General features: G+C 45.1%; 2 protein-coding genes across 2 annotated transcripts; one reads left to right on the forward strand and one right to left on the reverse strand.

The window, feature by feature from the left end:
- The first annotated feature begins 1,900 nt into the window (after positions 1-1,900).
- LOC101785282 (vegetative cell wall protein gp1) lies at positions 1,901-3,249 on the forward strand. The gene has a single exon (XM_004952776.3). The coding sequence runs from the start codon at positions 1,901-1,903 to the stop codon at positions 2,681-2,683; it is 783 nt and encodes a 260-aa protein (XP_004952833.2). The 3' UTR covers positions 2,684-3,249.
- A 6,568-nt stretch (positions 3,250-9,817) lies between these two features.
- LOC101784892 lies at positions 9,818-14,829 on the reverse strand. Its single transcript, XM_004952775.4, has 13 exons — positions 14,306-14,829; positions 13,809-14,189; positions 13,217-13,542; positions 13,010-13,102; positions 12,838-12,928; positions 12,549-12,642; positions 12,340-12,437; positions 12,131-12,200; positions 11,937-12,034; positions 11,329-11,445; positions 11,167-11,243; positions 11,008-11,052; positions 9,818-10,909 (listed from the first exon to the last, which is right to left on the reverse strand). Exons 2-13 carry the CDS (start codon positions 14,136-14,138, stop codon positions 10,351-10,353), a joined length of 1,998 nt encoding a protein of 665 aa, XP_004952832.1. The 5' UTR covers positions 14,139-14,189; positions 14,306-14,829; the 3' UTR covers positions 9,818-10,350.
- Positions 14,830-16,772: the final 1,943 nt, after the last annotated feature.

A 16,772-nucleotide genomic window follows, 5' to 3' on the forward strand; every position in this document is an offset into this window, starting at 1 on the left:
GACGAAATGTGCAAACATTCTCAATTTTTTTCCACAGCCTCCCACCTATGATAGCATCACATCATGACAAATCTCATGATTTTCAGACTTTGCTTGTTTTTTTATAATTTAAAAATACCACTGCCACACGTTCGTGGTCGTGTTTCCTGAACAAGATGTTCGAAATTTTCTTGTCATTTCATGGGTCAGGTCTCAAATTGGGCCGAATAACATGAATATCATTTTTCTACTCATTTTGTTCCATAATTTGAATCACTTGCGGTTCAAATTTGACTTATACCAAAAATTTCCTTGAAATGCAATTAATTAAATAAATATAGCAAATAAATCAAAAAATATAACCAAATTTTAACATGGAGTACCACATGTTGTATGTGGGGAGTAGAAAAAATTTCATGGTAAAAAGAGGAAAAAAAATATTTTTTTACCGAGTGAAAAAAAAACACTCGGCAAACCCTCCTATTTGTGAGTGTTTTTTTTGACACTCGGCAAAACCCCCCCTCTTTGCCGAGTGTTTTTTTTGACACTCAGCAAAGAGGGGGCTTTGCCGAGTGTTTTTCATTTGACACTCGGCAAAGCCCCGATTTGCCGAGTGTTTTTTTTTTTGCCAAGTGTTTTTGGCTTGGCACTCGGCAAAGAGCTTATTTGCCGAGTGCTCGCAAAAAAACACTCGGCAAAAAAAATACACTCGGCAATTTTTAGCTTTCCTGTAGTGAAAGTGTGTATTTGCGTATTGGATTTCCTTCGTATTGTTTTAATTTCAGCAGCTTCATTCCGTATTTTCAGAATCTATCGGCGAACGAAACGACAAGGTCAAGAATCATTTACCTTTTGCAACAAAAAGAAAAGAAACACCATAACCCAGTAATGTCAACATGTAAAAAGTAGAATTACTGATCTCTGGTAATGTCGACATATATTGAGTGGGCGTCGGCTAAGGCGATCAGCTCGTTATAGTGTGGAGGTGGCCATCCCGGGTTGGATTACTGCCGGTCGTATCCCTGATAGAGTGCGGAACATACCGGTCGGAGGTTGAACCTCGATCCCCCGTACCATGCTCCTTTAGGTAGCATGAGGTTAATCTACCTCTAACCTCTTAAGAGAGGCAGACATGCGGTAGAGGAGAGTGGAGAGTGAGAGAAACCAAGTTTCTATTTCTTCTTATGGACCTCCACGATACTACTACCGGGTAATAGAGGAGCCATGTAGGTCTTACTGCTTTTTCTTCACATTGCTAGTACCCTTAGGGGCAAAATTTATTTTGAATTTGCTTTAAAGTTAAAATTGCTTTGTTTAAAGAATAAAGGAATTTTTTTTAAGATGCGGCACTGGTTAGGATCCAATTTGAAAGTTCTCAAGTGACCATTGCCTACCAGCGAGAGGTTTCCACTTTTTTTTTATTTGTCTTCGGATCGAATCACGACTTGACCTAACCCGAATATGTAGATATGAGAGTTGGCTGAGCAAAAGAAAATTGGACATCAGTGTGGATAGTAGAAAAGTCAACAGGATGCTGATAAGTATACATCACTGTATAGATACCAAGTTAATCCAATGACGAATCATGTGGGTGGGGTGAGGGGGGGGCATATGCCCTCAGACTAGCATGTTGTAGACCGATGATTGAATAATCGAAGCATGCTATTGCACATATCGATGATTTCAATCAGAAACAATTACTCAGATATCGATGCAAACATCGATATTTCAATCCGAAACAATTGCTCAGACATGCAAACGAATAAAATATTTTCTCAATTTTGTATGGCTAAAGTAAATGGAAAACGATTCAATTGGTACTACAAGAATTAGCAATGATGTTAAAGTTGTGTTCACTAATTTGGTATCACTATCGATCGTTCGTGGTACGAGTATTTAAACTTTCCTCGCTGCTGTAAAAATGGTCGAGGCACGCACGGAAGGAGCCGGGCAGCCACGTCCGCATCCCACTTGGCGTACGCGGCGTCCTATAATATTCCTTCCCTCGCTCCGTCCCCTCCCCTGGACGCCCAAACCCGCGCCGCGCGCGCAGCATAAATCCCGACCGACCAACCCCAGCGGCGCACCCCACCAGCCACCTCCACCATTCGCCACCACACAGGCCGCCCCGATGCCCGCCTCCCCGTCGCATCCCTCGCCGGCGCCGGCGACGCCCTCCTCCGCCGTCGCCACGCCCCGCCGCCGCCGGCGCCTCCTCCCGTCCAAGCCCAACCATCACCACTCGCCGCCGTCCCTGGCGCCGGCCTCCCCGTTCTCCTTCTTCCCGCCGTCGTCGCCGTCGCCGTTCCACCGGTTCCTCCCCTCTCCGCTGCGCGCCTCCGCCGTGCCCTTCTCGTGGGAGCACCGCCCGGGCATCCCCAAGACGCCCGCCCGGAACCGCCCGTCCTCCTCCTCCAAGAGCAAGGCGCTCCCGCTCCCGCCGTCGCTGCTCGCCAGGTCCTGCGCCGGCGGCTCCGACCCCTACGCCTCCGTCGTCCCCGCCGAGTACGCCGCCGCCGCGATGGACACCCACCCTTCGGACCGCGCGGGGCGCCTGCGGGGGTGGAGGGTGCGCCGGGGCCGGCGGCAGTCCCCGCGGCTGGGCGACGCCCTCGCCGAGTGGCTGTCCATGCTCAGCCTCTACCGCTCCTGCAAGCGCGCCGCCGCCTGCTTCGCCGCCAAGGCTAAGTCGCCGGCCGCCTGACGAGCTCCGGACCTCTCCACGCCACGAGCGAGGTCCACGACATCTCCGATGATCTCTCTCTCCCCCGTTCGCGCGTGTGCTGTCTGCTGTGTTCAACTGTTGATAGCAAAATAGTGTGATTGGTTTGGATTTGCGACGACGATTCGCTGTAAATTAGTGATCGACATGATCAGGAGTAGTAATAGGCTAATAGCATATATGATTCCATTTGATACATGTGCGTAACTGTTAATTAGTGTTTGCCCCAATAATTCAGCAGCAGGACCGTACGTACCATTAGTTGCAGTCAATGGAATGCTGGTGCTGTTGGTGGTGGTGGTGGTGGTGGTGGTGCATGGTGTGTGCTTTAGTAAGCATTCATCATTAATTATTGGGTTTGCGTTCAAAGTTTACTGAGAACTTTTAAGCTCGTGGTCGAGTTGCTCTGGGTGGCCACTGCTGGGATCGAAAGATGAAGCGTGTGTAATCCTGAAAAGTCTGAAAGCTAGCTGATGAAAACATGAAGTGTGCAAGCATGACATGTGACGTATTATGATGTTTTTTGGACACGGATATGGTCTCAATTATGCAACTTTGACTTGTACTCCTACTTTTTGGTAAAAAATTTTGAAATATTTTTTTTTGCTAAATTTCAATGTGTATAAAAGAACTGCACATCTAGGCCATGCTTAAAAGGGCTACTAGTTCTTTTTGGGCCGCACTTAATTAATGAATATACCGGATGTGTTTGACAGCAAATTCTATAACCATTCAACCATAATTTTTTTTAAAAGTTTCCAGTAGTTTCTAGTATATTTTGTTAACTTGCTACAAAACTAGCCATATGTAATGAATTTGTGGAAGGTTAGGTTGTTGGCTACTACTTGCCAAAACTATTGAGGTGCTAGACATTATGCTAACAAAATTGTCGGAATGCTAGAAAATGTACTAACAATACAGTTGGGCCCTCAACTAAAAAAATACTAATGGGCATTAATATTTTTTAGTTGGAAAAGACGAAAACTCTTATAATGAACTTGCATGCCTCTGAAAACATGTGGGCTTAGATTTATTTTTAAGAAAATTTTTAGCCAAATTACCCGTTTCTTATTTTAAAGGTTACTATCTTAATGCATGGTAGCTAGAACAAGTAGTAGAATTATTATATATTATACTAAAAAACAGTCTTTCATGACAGAAGTAATAACGTAGTTTCCAATAACATGATCTAATTAGTGTTTTAGTCAAATTGTCTGAGTTCGACTGCACAGCACCCTCTGTAAAAACGTCATGTAAATTAGGGCCGAGGGAGCCCTTTGGTACTTGGTACAAGTTGCACGCTGCCGCGCCCATGCCCTAATGGACACACTCAAAACAATTGCCATGTTTTCCTTAACGAAAATACGACTACTACGAGTAGTGGCTAGCTAGCTAGCTAGCTTCATCGTGCAATTCAAATGAAAGAGCGCCGGATCGGAAGCGACAACGAGGAAACGATCGAATTTGCGTGACGAGGGGGGTGTGTGCGGTAGCTTATTACTAGCTTTATGTTAACCGACAGCTTGGATCGGAGCTGCGACACGCACGAAGCATGCACCCACCAAATCAGCGCAGTATTCCGTGCACTAGTGCATCCTGCTACACATTTAGCAGTCCACTAGCATGGAAAAGTCTTCTTCTTCAAACCGTCCCTGTGCGCATATCTTAACTGCTACCGAGATAAACAATACAATAATCGCGCAGTATATTGCATACAACCCCACACACATGCGCGCATCGTCTCCTGATAACGAACTTTTAATTCCTTTAATTTCTCCATGCATGTTTCATAGATGACGTGCACCTTGGACGCATGTGCGCACAGGCCCTTTCGGTTATGCTTTGAACAGATGTAATGCAGATGCAGTAGCTAGTGGAGGCTGCCTTGCTTGTCCCGCTGTCTAATCGATCGATCTCCTGCAAGCTACCAATACCTATCAAGCTGTCGACGGTGCAGTACATTTCTTATGCATACACGCTAATTCTGTCTGTGTGCTATCCCAAAATAAAATAATGCATGCTAATAACCGAGTAGCCTTTCAATTAACCATGCCATGCCTTGGTAATTACGGCGAGTGTCCTGACGCCAGGGGGCTGTAGATAGAGCTAGCGTGCTTCGTACAGCATGGCGGCGGCGTCACGTACGTACGTGCGCGCGTCCTTGTCACTGGGATCACGCATGATCACGGGATCAGTATCATACTCTCCCCTACTGTCATGTCACGCTCTGATTAATTACATGCATGCTCCTCAGCGCCCTGCCCCGCCTGCAGTTGTATGCATGCTTCTTGTAGTTAGCTGTAGGCCAGGATCGGAGCCCAGGACCGACGACCCAGCATGCTGTGGTAGCTAGAGAGTGGACAGATCCTATATCCTGCCGCTCGGCGGCGTGCCGCCGTCGTGTTGTTCGCCGGCGCGCGCCGCACGGCATATATGTGTGTAAATAATAAAAAATAAAGAAAAAGCGATGGCCGACGCGACGGAGCCCCCGCACCTACTAATTACGACGACCGCCGGCCAATTAGGCGGCAAATAAACTCGATCTCACACATTTAATTTTCCACATGTGCGGCTGCTAGCTGCTAGCTAGATACGGCCAACTATATATGGCTGCTCTCTTCTTGTTTGCTCGTATCTGTATACTGAATTTATAGCGACGATAGCCAAACTAACTTGATAGGAAAAAAAAATCTAATAATACTACTATTCCTACTATTTCAAAGTATAAGGCGCGCTTTTGACTCGGCGTGATATCCAAAATAAACATTTTGCTCTTAGGTTCTTCTACGTACTTTTTTAGTGTTTGTTCAAATAAAATCATGACCATAGAATAAAGTGTTTTCAAATGAATCCAATGCTACTATTCTTTATACGATAATATTTACATCATGCGTAGCTACTTTCTTTTTTTTTTCTTTTTGCAATTTTAACCTAGCCACATAAGTTACTCATTGAGTTTTCAACAAACACGTGAAAGAAAATACAAGGGTGACCAACTAACGTTGGTGCCTCCTAATGCACTTTTTATGCACATTAATTGAGTGTCACATACGATCTTTATATGACATTAGCACATAGTTAATTGGGTGCCAACTTATATGGCTATTCATGCCTTGTTTGCTCATCGTCTATGCTCTTGAATATACGTCGTCCTCATTCAAGGATAATGTCGGACACCGACTTCGATGCACATCACAATCCCCATTCTCTGGTTCTCTGCCTTGCTCGTAGCGCGATCATTGCATTTAATTTCAGATCCTGCCCCCTTAATTGAAATTGCAAGGACCAATATCGTCGAGTTAAATGGTAATAGCACAAATATAGAGCACTCGGAGCCCTGATATATACGTATGTCGGAGTACCAACACTGATATACTCCCTCCATTATGAACACAAGGCATAAGAATTCAAAATTTGTCCTCAAATAGGCATTTTAGGTACATTTGGACATTTAGTCATTTAATTCTCCTCGTAGTAGTAGAACTCATAAAGGTTGCAGACGTAGGATGTAATACATCAATAATGCATGTGGCTTTATTTCTTGAAACCTAACTTGCAACAAGGGTCCTGTTCTTGTTGCAATGACGTCTATTTTCCCCTAGCTATATAAACTACCCTTTCATTAATAATATAATGATAACCAACTAACACTAAGTAGAAAAACGACATTCCATCCTTAACAAAAATCACGGTTGTTTTTGGACCCGGGACTAAAGAGGCTTTAGTCCTAGGTATAAATTTTGTAGTCCATGGAGACACCTTTAGTCCTGGTTGGTAACACCAACTGGGACTAAAGAAGTGATCCTTTAGTCCAGGTTGGTGTTACAAATCGGGATTAAAGCCTCCGAGAGCTTTAGTCCCGGTCGGTAACAAGCCCAGGGACTAAAGGGTATAAAAGGATTGCATCCCCTACTTAGTCAGATGCCCAACCAGGACTAATGCTCATTTTTCTACCAGTGTTTAGTCCCGATTAATTAGTGCCGGTTGGGAAATAACTTTGATGCCAAACCTAATAATCTACTACAATGCCTACTATTCTAAAACCTCACGTTTAAGAACGGGTGATGTTGTTGAAATTATCAGTGGGTTTTGGTCAGAAAGCTGCGCCAATGGAAGGCTCTTCCGGCTGTCGTTATTCAACGCCTGCACTTTATTAGCCCTGAAACACATGGATTCGTATTATTATCTGTAATGATGTGTTCTCATCACTTTCCGTTAGCTAATCATGGAGAGAGAGCTAAATCTAGCAGGTATATCTTCCTTTCCTGCAAGGGTACATACCACTTTGCAGTATGGAGCAGATAAAGGAGAAAGCGGAGAACCAAAAGGGGAAGGCAAGCGCGAGCCAACGCGGATCTGTGTCCTAGCGTCCCTCGGTAGCTTGCTTCCTCCCTGGAGAAAAACAAGGCATAGTATTTCATTTCAAAATGGAATAAAACTTGGTATATTTTAACTAAGCTCGCGCGCGCGCGCACAAATTATAAGTATATTTTTTTATTACGAGAGGTCACATTCCACTAGAAAGAACCTAATGAATTAAGGTACGTTTACGTTTAGTGCATACGACGTTAGACGATTAGTTTCATATTTTAAGAATTTTTTTAACTCCATATTGATCCAATAACCATTCCTTCCGAATAAAGAAATGCATGTCATCTAGGACATCGACACGCTCTTAGAAAGGTGGAGCTTTGACCAACAATTTTCCACGAAAAGTATGACATTTCAAATTAAGAAAGGCAATTGATAAATATTTAAAAGTATTTTTGTGGCAAACCTTTTTTGTTTTTTTGGGAAGAATTTCATGGTAAATTCACATTGGCAAAATACGCAACCTTTTTTATGTATCGATGACCAGAGCTAAGGGAGTTTGAAGGACGGGAAGTCTAAAACAACATGTGTATTCTGAATCAGATGGAGGATGTTCCAACTCCGATTCCATCGATCAACGTTGCTCTCCCTGCCGCCGAAAAGTGCGTAGCATGCATTCCCGTGCCCTCAATTATTTTTTTTTTCTGAATGCTTGGTACTATACGGTGGCGTTAAAGGTTGTGTTTGGTTGCTTGATCTAGATCAGCCTGGGTAGGAGTTAGCCATGGTTAGAGTTAGCCTGTATGGTGGGAGAAATTAACTCCGTGTTTGGTTCGCTGAGTTAAGTTAGCCTATATGGTAGGAGAAATTAACTTCGTGTTTGGTTTGGTGGGAGAAATTAACTTCGTGTTTGGTTCGCTGGATTAAGTTAGCCTGGTCATAGAAGATCATATTTGGTTGCATGGCTTGCATTGTGTATGATCACCTCTTATATAGGGGGTGAGTTTATGAGTAAGTCACCACTTTCTCACTCCAATATCATTCGTCTTTCCATTTTATTATTTAATTTGCTTAAGCAATTTTTACATAATTTTATTTTAGTTTTAGCTTGTACTTAATCTATTTTTACATAAACCCATTACTCATTGAAGCTTGTACATAAGCGATTTTATTATTTGGTCTCATCGAAGGCAAGTCAGGCACACCACCACACGTTTCTTGGTCTGTTATTTTCTCTCCACCACATGTTTCGCTGTCCTTTCTCTTCAGCCTCCAGTCTCCACCACATGTTTTTTTGCTCCTGCCTAGCGAGTTCATCTCAAGTCAGCGATTTGACGTCTCTCTCCCTTCATTTTCTTCCAATAAGCTAGACAATCCTAATGGGTAGCGCTACAATTGTCTCGTCCATTCTTCTCTCCCTGATCCAATTCTACTGATAACACTCTCGTTGTGGCCGAGCTGAAGCAGGTGGAGCGCCTTCTCCAATGTAGCGGCAGCGCCTGATCATGCTCCCCATCCGCAAACTCCCGCGTACCTCCCTGAGCTCCTCGGCGAACTCCAGCCGTGCAACGCCGCCGCCTCCGCGGCCGCCGCTACCCTCCCCGCGGTGGTCCCGCAGTCCCTATCACTGTCATCGCCGGCCATAGCATGGCGAATGGCAATAGCTAAGGAGTCTGTGGTGACGAGATGAAGCGGTGACGGGAGGCGAAGGATGAGGCCGGCATAAGGTGGGACCTAGCTAGTCACATCCTGACTCCGTAGAAACACCGGATTCGGACGTACTAATTGGGCATGACTATGAAATACCTTTTGGCTTAGATTGGACTGGCTAAGTTCTCTAACCAGGTAACCAAACACGTACATCCTGCGTTAGACTAGAGGGATAGTCACCCAACCAAACACGCACATACGCTCTCGTATATACGCTGACGCCCACATCCGCCATGAGACACGGATACATGGCATGCAGAGCGCGTAAGGCAGTGCCCGCCCCCATCGCGCGCGGGTCGCAGCCAGGCCCGTCCTGCTGGCACACGGGTCCAGGCTTGAGTATGATCCTCCGACAGATCGGTGTCCATGTGCCTGTCCACGGACACCCACCAATGGCTGGATCTCGTGGGCACGTAACGCAGGGGCCGTGACACCACACGTGCGGGCCGGACCGGCCATGGTGCTCGAGTAACAGCTGAAACAGAAACCTACGAAGAGGACACGCGCGTACGCCATCGGTTTCTGGACATGTGTATATACGGGCCTTCTGTTTGTTCCTGGCCGTTGGATCACCTTTGGGGGGCCACGTGATGCAGAGCCAGCCGATCTCCATTCACCCGGCTGGGGTAAGCGAATCTCATCATTTGTTGTAGGCGAACTGGGCAGTGAATCATCATGGTCCGTTCCATCTCCATGGCTCGTCAGCAATGGCGACTCTGAACTTGGATCACCAGGTCTGCTCATCATGGCCGACTCTCTCTGCCACAGCATGGGATGTTGCTTGCCAGTCGACTCGAATCCAACCAAGCTTGCTGATGCGGCAACGCTCGGCCCTGTCCCTAAACCCAGGGGTTCCTGCTGTCTCCGTCTCTGCTGCCGACGGAGTGGAGGATTGATTCCCTGTTCTTCTTCCTGACGCTCATGTTGCTCCAGCCCTGTGGAGTTCACCAGGCAACCCAACCCTTCCACAATCTGTGCGCATCTCCTGGCCTGCTGACTGATGCGTTCACCACAGCAATCTTGGACGGCTCCCCAACAACCTCAAGAGTCAAGATCATCTTGGATACTGCTGAACTTGCATTGTACTCGGGCGCATGCCTACTGCACTCTCAATATTCCACAATTCGCGGGTGTACGTATATACAGTTGCAACTTACAGGTTACACACACGAGAATTCTGCACGATTGGCACGGTTCATGTACACAAACTGACCACACAACAGATTGACGGCCAATAGTGAAAAAGAAAAAGAAGATAATAACCTGCCTATGTATGTGCTTGCAGAATTTCTGCAGGCGTTATGTATGCTACAATCTCCTACTACTAATCAACACGATCACTCACGAGATCACGGTTTCCAATATACCTAAACTTGGCCTAACCTCTCCATCCTCTTCCACCACAGTTCACACTGACAGGCCACTCACACCTTCCACTACACGGACATCCAATCCCATCGCCATGCTTACATTACACCACCTTGAGCTGCCTGCGCCGCCGCGAGAACACCTGAACCTCTGAATCTTCCACGGTGCTCTGAATCCTCCACGATGCTCAGTTTATTTTCACTGCGTTGAACCAAAAAAACTCACAGTGACCAGAGTAGGTGTCCGAACATCTCACATTCTCACGGCTGCTTCTGAACATCGGTTTTGTCCATCGCGTCCACGTCCAGCGCCTTGATCCGGTCGATGTCGAAGTGAACAACCGGCGACACGGCGGGCGACCTGCTCGGCGTCAGGGGGAACACCCTGCCGCCTTGCTCCCGCGACGGGCAGTGGCTGCTGCTGCTCTTGCTCAGCCTGTCGTTCCTGCTCAGCGCAGACCTGCCACCTCCGCGTGCTGCCGTCGACAGCTCCTGGCTCTTGCTCTTCCCGGGGTTGCGTCGCCGTGTGTACACGTCCAGCAGCATCTCGCGGTCTTCTCGGGTGAGACCAGCAGCCCCCCTGGACGCTGCGGCTGAGACAGGCGATCGTGGGGCCGCGTGGCTCGACTGCGCTGGGGAACGGACGGGGGATCGGCTCGGTGACCTGCCTCCCTTGTTTGGCCTGCTGTAGCTGATGAGATGGTGCAGCCACACCACCAGGTCCAGAATGCATGCGTCTGTCTTCGCCTTGTCTGCGTGAAAGAGGGTCTCGATCTTCAGTACGTCGGGCTGGCCAGGCTGTTTTCGTGACAGATCGTTCCTGCATGAATTAGTTCGCAACCCAGATAAGAATTCTTGCATTTTGAGACTACACGTTAATACTTTGAGGAACATGTGGAAACAGGATCAGTGCATTACCCCGTGTTTGCCCACTCACCAACCCATCCGAATCCATGGTGTGCCCTGGTATAGCATTGCAAACAAGGATTAACATAAAGAAAATACCTTGAAAAAGATCAAAGTTCTGGTTGAATCTATTTTTATGTATTTATTATTTACACAGTTCAAATTGAGTACCTAGCCGTACTATTAGCAATTGGGACAATCCACTGCAACGTCTTCTCCATTGAACATCTGATTTGAGTGATTGGAACCTAAAATGGAAAAGATGCAATTTAGAAAACAAAGCTTCTGAGTAGAGGGTTGTCAAAGTGAGCGACGTTTCAAGCCTCAAAATACCTCTTCAGATTCTGAGGAAGTTAGCAATCTTGTTCGAAGAGCTGACTTGACATTTGGAGGCAGAGCTTGATAGAGTGCATCTCTTGTACTTTGAGGGGGGACAGAGCTTCGGGAAACCTTGTGTATGCAAAATCAGTTAGTAAACAGTTCCCTAGGAATGTTCAACAACTAATCGTACTAGGCGATAGTATTTGCTGAATGTATGTTTGAATGGTGCTCATTAGCAGCGTAAGTTCTGCCAGAATTACATTTATTAAGTGCAAAAGGCCAATATTCGTGTTGGCACATTTCTGTATGATGACTGATTGACCATAAAAACAGCATTCCTAAACAAAAAGTTTGGATTTTCAGAATGTAGCAACCTAACCGCCTTTTTGAACTACTGTCCAATATGACTACAAGTTGTGAACTATGAACATGGTATCTAGAGTATAAATATATAGAATATATTTGATATGCTATATAGAACATATTTGATATGCTAGTTTCAAAATAACCCAATAGTTGACAATTTGAATATGGAAAATAAATGCAGTCAACCAATATGGACACTTGCAAAAGTGAATATCAGGTAGCAAAATATATTTGACTAACCACAAGAAACTTACAATGTTGTCAATCTGAGAAATGATATTAGCATAGTGAAGAGAGAGGCCAGCAGAGCCTAACGTTTGACGGCTCTCTTGGGATTCATTTGACTCGCCATCTACAGGAACCAAAAACACATAACAGACAAGCCAATAGTAATTAGGTGGTAACCTTGGCTGGTTCAATGATAAAGGGAATGAGCGAATGAGCTTACCACAATGCCCAAAAGTATCTTGAATCTCAACATGTAAGAAGTGGACAATATCTACAAGCTTCTCCATGACCTACAAATAGGAGGTTAAATTAGCTATTCATGTTGCCCATTAAGCAGAGACTATCAGAAAATTTTCATCTGCACACTTCCTATTGTGCTCGTCATCTGCACACTTCCTATTGTGCATGATTTCAATATAAATTACTTACATCGTCAAGAATCTTAGACCAAAGAGACTTTTTCTTCAAACTATGTACATGCTTCCTCTGGCTCTTCAGTTCTTGTCTGATAATCTGAACAGTGTCCCCTGTTCATTCATGGCAGACAATTATAAGTTTGATGAGAATCAGAGAATTGGATTGGCAGCAAAATAGCATCTGAAGCTACAAGGCTGATACATGGATGAACATGGAAATACCTCTTTCAAATGTAACTGATCTTTTCTCTTCCTCCAATTTACGGCGATAATCTTGCTCAAACCTATCCAAGGCATGTAATTCATGGTAGAGATCCTATGAAACAACAAGTGAGATAGCAATTGAATCAGAAAAAAAACTAGAATGAATAGCAACTGAATCAGAAACTGATAGAGAAAGCAGACAGATAGCATGATCTACAAACATTAGTAAATAACAAAGAAATGTAACCATACGCGGTTTCTTTTCTGTAAAAGCACTAAAAGCTTTATCAAAGTATGTGATACTCACACCAGTGTATCGAACAAGGGTCATCAGTCGCTGCATATCTGCTTTTGCCATTTCTTTTAATTCTGGTTGGGGTGTAATTTCTGACTCTAGCCTGGAAACAAACACAAGAACAGCTAGTGAGATCATTAACTGGATATCAATGATTAAGGCATGTAAACAGTGAGAAGCCTACTTGGAGAAATAACGATCTAGGTTGTGCCACTGAGGATCTTTGCAACGATTCCCAAATCTTATGACTTCTCGTGAAAATACTCTCAGCTCTTGCCTGCAAAGATGTGGCCAGAATGAAACGTTTCATTCTTTGGGAACATGAAACTTGGGAACAACATCTGCTAAACCATAACACAGAATCAAAATGTTAATACATCTGTTGACAGACCTCTTGTCAGCTGCAGCGATCCTCATCAGATCATCCATGTCGCTTGAAACTAAACGTTGTACACCTTCTGATAGAAGGACAGTGTCTTTCAAATACTTCAAGCTTTCTTTTGACAAAGACTGCATGAGGCTCATGCCCTTCACTATTGTGTTTGCAACCTCAAATGCAAGGATTGAGATTTTGTTCCCCTTTGTTGTTGGTGCTGACACGAACCCCCCGCCAGGGCTCAAACTTGACATGCTGCTACTCAGATTATCGAGAACCTCCACTGCTTTCCCAAGTCCAGAGGTACTCTTTCTACCTAGTGCTAAGCCTATATCTGAAACCTGAAAGAACAGTCAAGAAAAACAAAAGCATTATGAAACCTGGCAAAACAAGCTCCCTCTGAACTATATAAACCATGCCAGAATTCACAACTCACTATGACAATGTCTCATGCTACAATATAAAAACTTAGTGGTTAGTGCCTCTGATTACAAACAAGATCAAGAAGTGACATTATTTTCAGCAATGCCATGACACACAATGTAATACAGGACTAACCACACTTAATGCACAATTATTCAATACATTTTCAGAAGGAAAGGCTTGCCTTGCTCGGACCAGCCTTGCTGGAGGTGCTTCTCCTGGGTTTTCCGGCCTTAGACTTCCCCGACTCGGCACGCATCAAATGCGGCGGCTCCTTCGAGGAGTGACGAGCCTTGTTGCCCGTGGACGGCGGCGGCGAACCCTTCTCAGAGAGACGAGACCACTGATCGCTCACCAGCTCAGGCTCTGCCGCCTCCTCGACGGGCGCCGTCCTGTTCTTACCGGAAGCCGAGAAGGCCCTGAACTCCTGCTCCACCACGAACCCCATTGCCCGGAACGAGAGCTCCGTCGGCGACTTGTCCCCGGCGATCCCCGCCGAGCACACGCCGCCCATGGCGACCAATGCCGACTCGCCAATAAGTCAAATCTCTCCACCAGCCGAGCACTGCAAGATGCGAAATTGGCGGCGAATTCGCTCAATCCCACCCAACGCTGGAATCCGTCGCCGGCGATAACAAACAAATAACCGAACGCCGCAAAGATCGAACCAACTTTACCCACCTGAGTCGTCGAGTTGACGACGCGCTCACCGGAGAAAAAAATCAACGCCAACAAGAGGAAGGTGACAACCTTCAACAAACCAAGAACCAAGGGGGGAATGCGCCCTTTCGAGCAGCAAACAAGGGAAGAGAATAGAAGGTATCAACCACCGGGCCAGTACCGATCGGAAGGAAGAAGACAAGGCAGCCCAACCCCAGTCGGCTAATTCCGCCGCCGATTAGTCAAGAAAAGGCGGCGTCAGAGCGACGGGAGGCAGATAAAAGATTAGACTTTTGACGTGACCCAACCGCCGTGGAAAACAGACGCACGAGGAGGGAGGGAAGGGCGCTCCGGACCCAAGCAGGGCCGGGGCGCCACCAGCGTCGGCGTCGACAGGCACCTCCCACCGGCGGCGTTGATGGCGGCGGCCGGACGGGTAGGAATCGCGTGGCTTTCGGTGGTTGCTCCGATGTGGATTTGATCGGAGAGGGGACACGGACGCGCTTGCTTGCTTGTGTTTTCGTCTTTTCCGTGCCCGAATATTTTTTAAGGAATATACAATGGAGAATGGGCAAAGTCCACGGTCGGGAGGGGTTTATTAAATGCAGGGTCTGTCAGCTCACCGCAGCTGTGACTTTTCGTGGGATTTGACTTTCCGCTCTCTGTCGACCATCCACCTGTTTTTAAGCCCCCGATGTGTAATTCTGAATTTTCTTTTGGTAGACATGAAATTTGGAGATAATGCAGTGACATTTCTTAATATTTGAAAATCACATTCTCATCTGTTTTGTTTAGTTGAGTTGACTGTCCATTTGATGAGTAATGTCATTATAGTAGTTTAGACAAGAATTCAACATGCATTCTATTAAATGAAGTTTCTGTCTCTTTACTCAGCACAATTCTGAGGTAATGCGGAGAAATTTCTTAATATTTGAAAACCAGTCTCATCTATTCACATTTGTCTTGTTGAGTTTTTTTTATAACAATCTGTATTGTTGAGTTGACTGTCTATTTGATGAGCAATGTCATTCGAATAGTTTAGATAAGAATAGTTTAAAGGGAATTTGTCGCCCTGCTTGACACAGCCGCTACGGCTACGCTGCGGCTGCGACTGCAGCAGCCACAACAGAAGCCAGAAGTCGCTATAGCACAGTTGCTTTTTCAACAACTGCTCCTAGCCAGCTAGCCGAACTGCAAGCAGTTGTGCTGCTATTTCGGCATGCAACCGAATGGCAGGGCTGCACAGGCAGCATAGTTGCAGCAGCCGCCGCTCAAATGAGCTACAGCCAGGAGGCTGTGTCTCTCTTCATTCAGCACAATCCTCTGGGCCTTAGAGATAACCTATTTTATTTTAAAGAGATCTTGAAGAAATATAATTACATATTACTCCCTCCGTTCCAAATTATGGTTGTTTTGGCTTTTCTAGATGCATAGACATTATTATGCATTTAGACATAAGGTATATCTAAGTGCATAACAAAGTCTATAAATTTAAAAAAGTTAAAACGACTTATAATTTGGAACAGATAGAGTAAGCAGGTTCAATCTCTTTTAAGCGTTTGGATAGATCACAAGAAAAACAAACAAATTCTAAAGGATTTTAAGCCACGACGAAGTTATCTTTTTTTCACTAGTTGATCGGACATGGCGTCTTCTATTACCCACCGACAAATGTGCCTGTATACAAGAACCGTCATTAACTAGTAGTTGCTGCATTGAATTTCTCGTTCTTTGTGCATAGGAATTTTACCAAGAGAACCAAGTGGATGCTAGAAATCCTTGAAATCAGCATGCAAATATGGAGCACCGTTCGTGTTCCGTGCAAACCAAACAATAGGATGGGAACAATTCCTTTGTAAACAGTATTTCTAAAAAAACTGCAATTTAAAGTACCACTCATAGAAATATAAACTATAAGGAATGTAGCAAAAAGTGTTGTTTGGTTGTTCACCCGATTTTGTATGAATTTCAAAAGAGAGGATATATGATCCCTGCATAAAAAGGCATCACATTGTCAACACGTGGATAGAGATGAAGCTATAAATTATACAAGGAGAAGGCCAACAACTAACACTTTCGCAATGCATGAATAAATAGTGACTTCCATGGTAATTTAATTAGCAAATATATGTGTAAACAAAGGGGGCGTTTTCTTCCACTGTCTTATTTTTAGCACGTGTCACATCGAATGTTTAGATACTAATTAGGAGTATTAAACGTAGACTATTTACAAAACCCATTACATAGGACGGGGGATGAAACGCCACACTTGTCTAATACAACTATTGGACATTAAATTATCCATGAAGGTAACATTTTTTCATTGAATGCGAAAGGGGTAGGTGGTGGGCATCTTCCTGGATTACTTAATGGTTTATTCCCAATCCCGGTTTGGACAATGGGTGGCTTTTTAACGAGGGGACAATTTTGCCTCTGTTTGGATTACTTACAAATCGGGTGGAATAACCAACCAACCCTTTTGGCTATT

This window comes from Setaria italica, chromosome I (assembly GCF_000263155.2).
Source record: "Setaria italica strain Yugu1 chromosome I, Setaria_italica_v2.0, whole genome shotgun sequence".
NCBI lineage: Eukaryota > Viridiplantae > Streptophyta > Magnoliopsida > Poales > Poaceae > Setaria > Setaria italica.